This window comes from Lactuca sativa, chromosome 3 (genome assembly GCF_002870075.4).
Source record: "Lactuca sativa cultivar Salinas chromosome 3, Lsat_Salinas_v11, whole genome shotgun sequence".
Lineage (NCBI taxonomy): Eukaryota > Viridiplantae > Streptophyta > Magnoliopsida > Asterales > Asteraceae > Lactuca > Lactuca sativa.
In genome coordinates this window covers 39,711,196-39,714,936 of record NC_056625.2, presented here as the reverse complement: position 1 = coordinate 39,714,936, position 3,741 = coordinate 39,711,196, and the positions used below count along the sequence as shown (strand labels likewise).

General features: G+C 37.4%; 1 protein-coding gene across 1 annotated transcript; it reads left to right on the top strand.

The window, feature by feature from the left end:
- Positions 1-462: 462 nt before the first annotated feature.
- Positions 463-3,019, top strand: LOC122197548 (uncharacterized). Its single transcript, XM_042901759.2, has 4 exons — positions 463-2,151; positions 2,223-2,363; positions 2,436-2,472; positions 2,574-3,019. Exons 1-4 carry the CDS (start codon positions 463-465, stop codon positions 3,017-3,019), a joined length of 2,313 nt encoding a protein of 770 aa, XP_042757693.2.
- Positions 3,020-3,741: the final 722 nt, after the last annotated feature.

Sequence of the window (3,741 nt, the reverse complement as noted above, 5' to 3'; positions counted from 1 at the left end):
TCTGAAGTTTTTTTTGCTCTTGTGTTGAAGATGGACACCCTACATTGTTTACCACCAAGCTACATCATGGAGGTGAGTTCACAAAGTTTCCAAATGTCAACTACATTGAGGGTACTGTGACGTACGTAGATATGGTGGATATAGAAGAGTTTTCTATTCACGAGATGGATGCGATTATGAAAGGGTTAGGATACTCAGTTCCTCCAGTTATCTACTATCATTTTCGAGTGCCAAAGGGAGACATGCATTTTGGGCTATGGGCCCTAGGAAATGATGATGATGTCCTCAATCTTTCCCAGTATGTGAAGGAGCATAAACTGATAAGGGTTTACACCGAACATGGTATTACTAACTTGCTTACTTACTTTATGGCTCCTAAACCTGTAAGAAAAGTTATTATTGAGCAATTAGAGGAGACTGATGAACATCAAACCCCCCCAAACCAATAACCAACCCAGTGGCATGCCACAAACATGCATACCACCTGTGATAGCAAATGAAGCTGCTTTAGCCTTATCGATATCCCCTGAATATAATAAGAAAAGGGAATTTATCAAGGACAAACCATTGTCATCATGTATTAATAAATTGGTGATGGATGATGTTAGTGTTGATAGAATTGGTGGGAATAAGGATGATGCAGCTAATGAATTTGACCATGGATTTAATGAATTTGATGAGGAATGTAATGATATTAACCAAGATTTTAATGAATTTCATAAGGCATGTAATGATATTGACCAGGGATTTAATGAATTTGATGAGGCAGCTAATGACTTTGATATTGGGTTGTACCAACAGATTTTACAGTCTAATGAACAGAATGTAGATGATGAGGTTCATGAAGGTGAAGAAAATGCAGTTAATAAGGAAGTCACTGAAGAAGAGAATCATGACAGAAATGAAATGAATGATGAGAATGTAGAGATGAGAGATTTTGCAGTTGATGATGGAAGTGAAGATAACATAGAGACTGATGAAGACAATCATGAAAGAAGTGATGAGAGTGAGGACAGTGATGATAATGATTTCTGGGTGGATGAAGACAACATAATCCATGATGTAGAAGTAGATATGAGGGATTTTTACATGAATATAGATCTTGAAGCAGAATTTCTTGAAAAAAGATTATCAAAGCATAGAGAGAATGATAGTGATGAGGTCAATGAAGAGTTGGATGTTATAGATAATGATCAATTGGATTCATTGGATGAGGGTTCTGATATAGATAGAAAAAGAAGAGCTGTAATAAAGGAATTAGGGAAGGAGACTAGGTGCTCTCAAGGTGAGATACACAAGGTAACTTTTAGGATAGGACAAAAATATAAAAATAAGAAGGAGTTAAAGGAAAAGATACAATTGCATGCACTGGAAACAAGAAGGAATATATTCTTTATGAAAAACGACAAAATGAGGTTACGGGCAATCTGTAAAGGAACTGTAGCCTTTAATGATGGTCATGTGGGTGAACCTACCCCTTGTCCTTGGGTGATACAAGGTTCTAGGTCAGATGTAAATAGTAACTGGTTCATAAAAACTTACAACCACCAACATAAATGCCTCCAGACAAGAAAAGTTAGATCTGCAACAGCAAAGTTTATCTCTAAGCAGATAATGGACCAGATTGAATCCAACCCAACAATCCCAGTCAGAGCTCTTCAAGACCAACTTCAAAAGGATTATCAAGTTGGATTCTCTATTCACAAGGTATCCAGGGCCAAATCTACTGCAAAAAAACTTGTCCAGGGTGATTACAAAAAGCAATATGATGTTCTTAGAGATTACATCCTGGAGTTGCAGTCTACTAATGCAGAAACCATTGTGAAGTTAGAGTTTGATTCAGAACCCAACCTAAGTGCTACCTCAAGAAGGTTTAAAAGGATGTACGTGTGTTTGGGTGGAATGAAGAAGGGCTTTAGAGCTTGCCTGAGGGATTTTCTAGGTTTTGATGGGGCATTTATGAAGGGCCCTTTCCCAGGACAAATTTTAACTGCAGTTAGGGTAGACTCCAACAATGGAATATACCCCCTAGCTTATGCCATTGTTGAGACTGAGAACACTGACAGTTGGAAGTGGTTTCTAGAGTGTATTGCAGATGATCTGGACCTATATGCAAACTTAAACTTCACATTTATAAGTGACAGACAAAAGGTTTGTAATTTGTTGTTTATATTTGACATATTTGGATGTACTATATTAACTATGTTTTAATTCCTTTACAGGGATTGCAGACTGCCATTTCTCAGTTGTTCCCATGTGCTGAGCACAGGTTTTGTCTCAGGCATATACATGACAATATGAGAAAAACATGGAGAACTAATGAGTACAAGGAACATTTGTGGAATTGTGCTACATCAACAACAGTACCAGAGTTCAATCATAGGATGCAATAATTCAGCTCATATGATGTAGAAGCTTATAATTGGTTGAAGCAGATTCCCCCACAACATTGGGCAAGAAGCCACTTCACATGTATATACTTCAGCTTCTAAATTTACCCTTTTGTGTTGGTATATGTTTGATCCTTTTGTATTAGTATATGTTTGATCCTGACAATATTGTGGTGTTTTCAGGCAGAGCAGTTTCAGATATGCTTCTGAATAATCTTTGTGAAGTTTTTAATAGCAAATTGATTGAGGGAAGGGACAAGCCACTGATAACCCGCTTGGACTACATTAGGGAGTATATGATGAAAAGAATATGCAATGTCATAAAGGTGCAAAAGAAGTGTGTTGGTCCACTAACCCCATCTGCAACAAAGATCATGGAGAAGAATGTGAATTGGGCATCTCAGTACACAGTTAGGTGGAATGGGTCAGATAAATACCAAGTGCAAGGGCCATGGCAGGATGAACATGTTGTTGACATGGTTGAAAGAGTATGCAGTTGTAGGAAGTGGGAATTAATAGGACTCCCTTGTAAGCATGTCATTGCAGTCCTAAATGACAAAGCAGATAATGGTGAGGAAGTTGGAGAACTGCACACTTATGCCCACAGGGTGCACTGGCTAGAAACATAGAAAGCAACTTATGTGTACACGGTAGAGCCTATTAAAGGTCGAACAATGTGGCCTATAAGTGAATGCCCAATTAAAATCACCCCTCCTCTACACAAAAATCAGTCTGGAAGGCCCAAGAAAAAGAGGAGGCAATCTGCCGAGGAGAAAAGCTAGAAGAAGGGAGACAATGTTGCTAGTGGTAGTGGGAGTCAAAGCCATATTGCTAGTGGGAGTGGAAAGCTTACAAGAAAGTTTATCCAAGTAACTTGCAGCAAGTGTAAAATTAAAGGGCACAATGCTAGAACTTGCAAAGGCCAAGGGGGTAAGTGATTGGATTTCAAGGGATTTTGATGTTTGTAGGGGTATAAGTGTCTTTTTAGGATAATGTTATGTTTATGTGTATTGTATGTTTAGTACTTTCTGTGTTTTGGGGTTTAACCATTTTGGATGTTATTTTTGGTACTTGATAGTGTACCCCTGTGATGTATGGGAACAATTTACACTGGATTTGATGTAATTGTGATACCCTCCTGTAATGGATTATGTTATGTTTAATGTCTTGATGTTATTGTCATGTATAATTTTTTGTTGTAGAAGTTGACCAATATACCCTTTTAATCAAAACATACATTTGTCATTGATAATGTGTAAACCACATACAATATAAATTGACCAATATGCCCTTTTAAACAAAACATACATTTGTCATTGATAATGTATAAACCACATACAAAATAAATTGA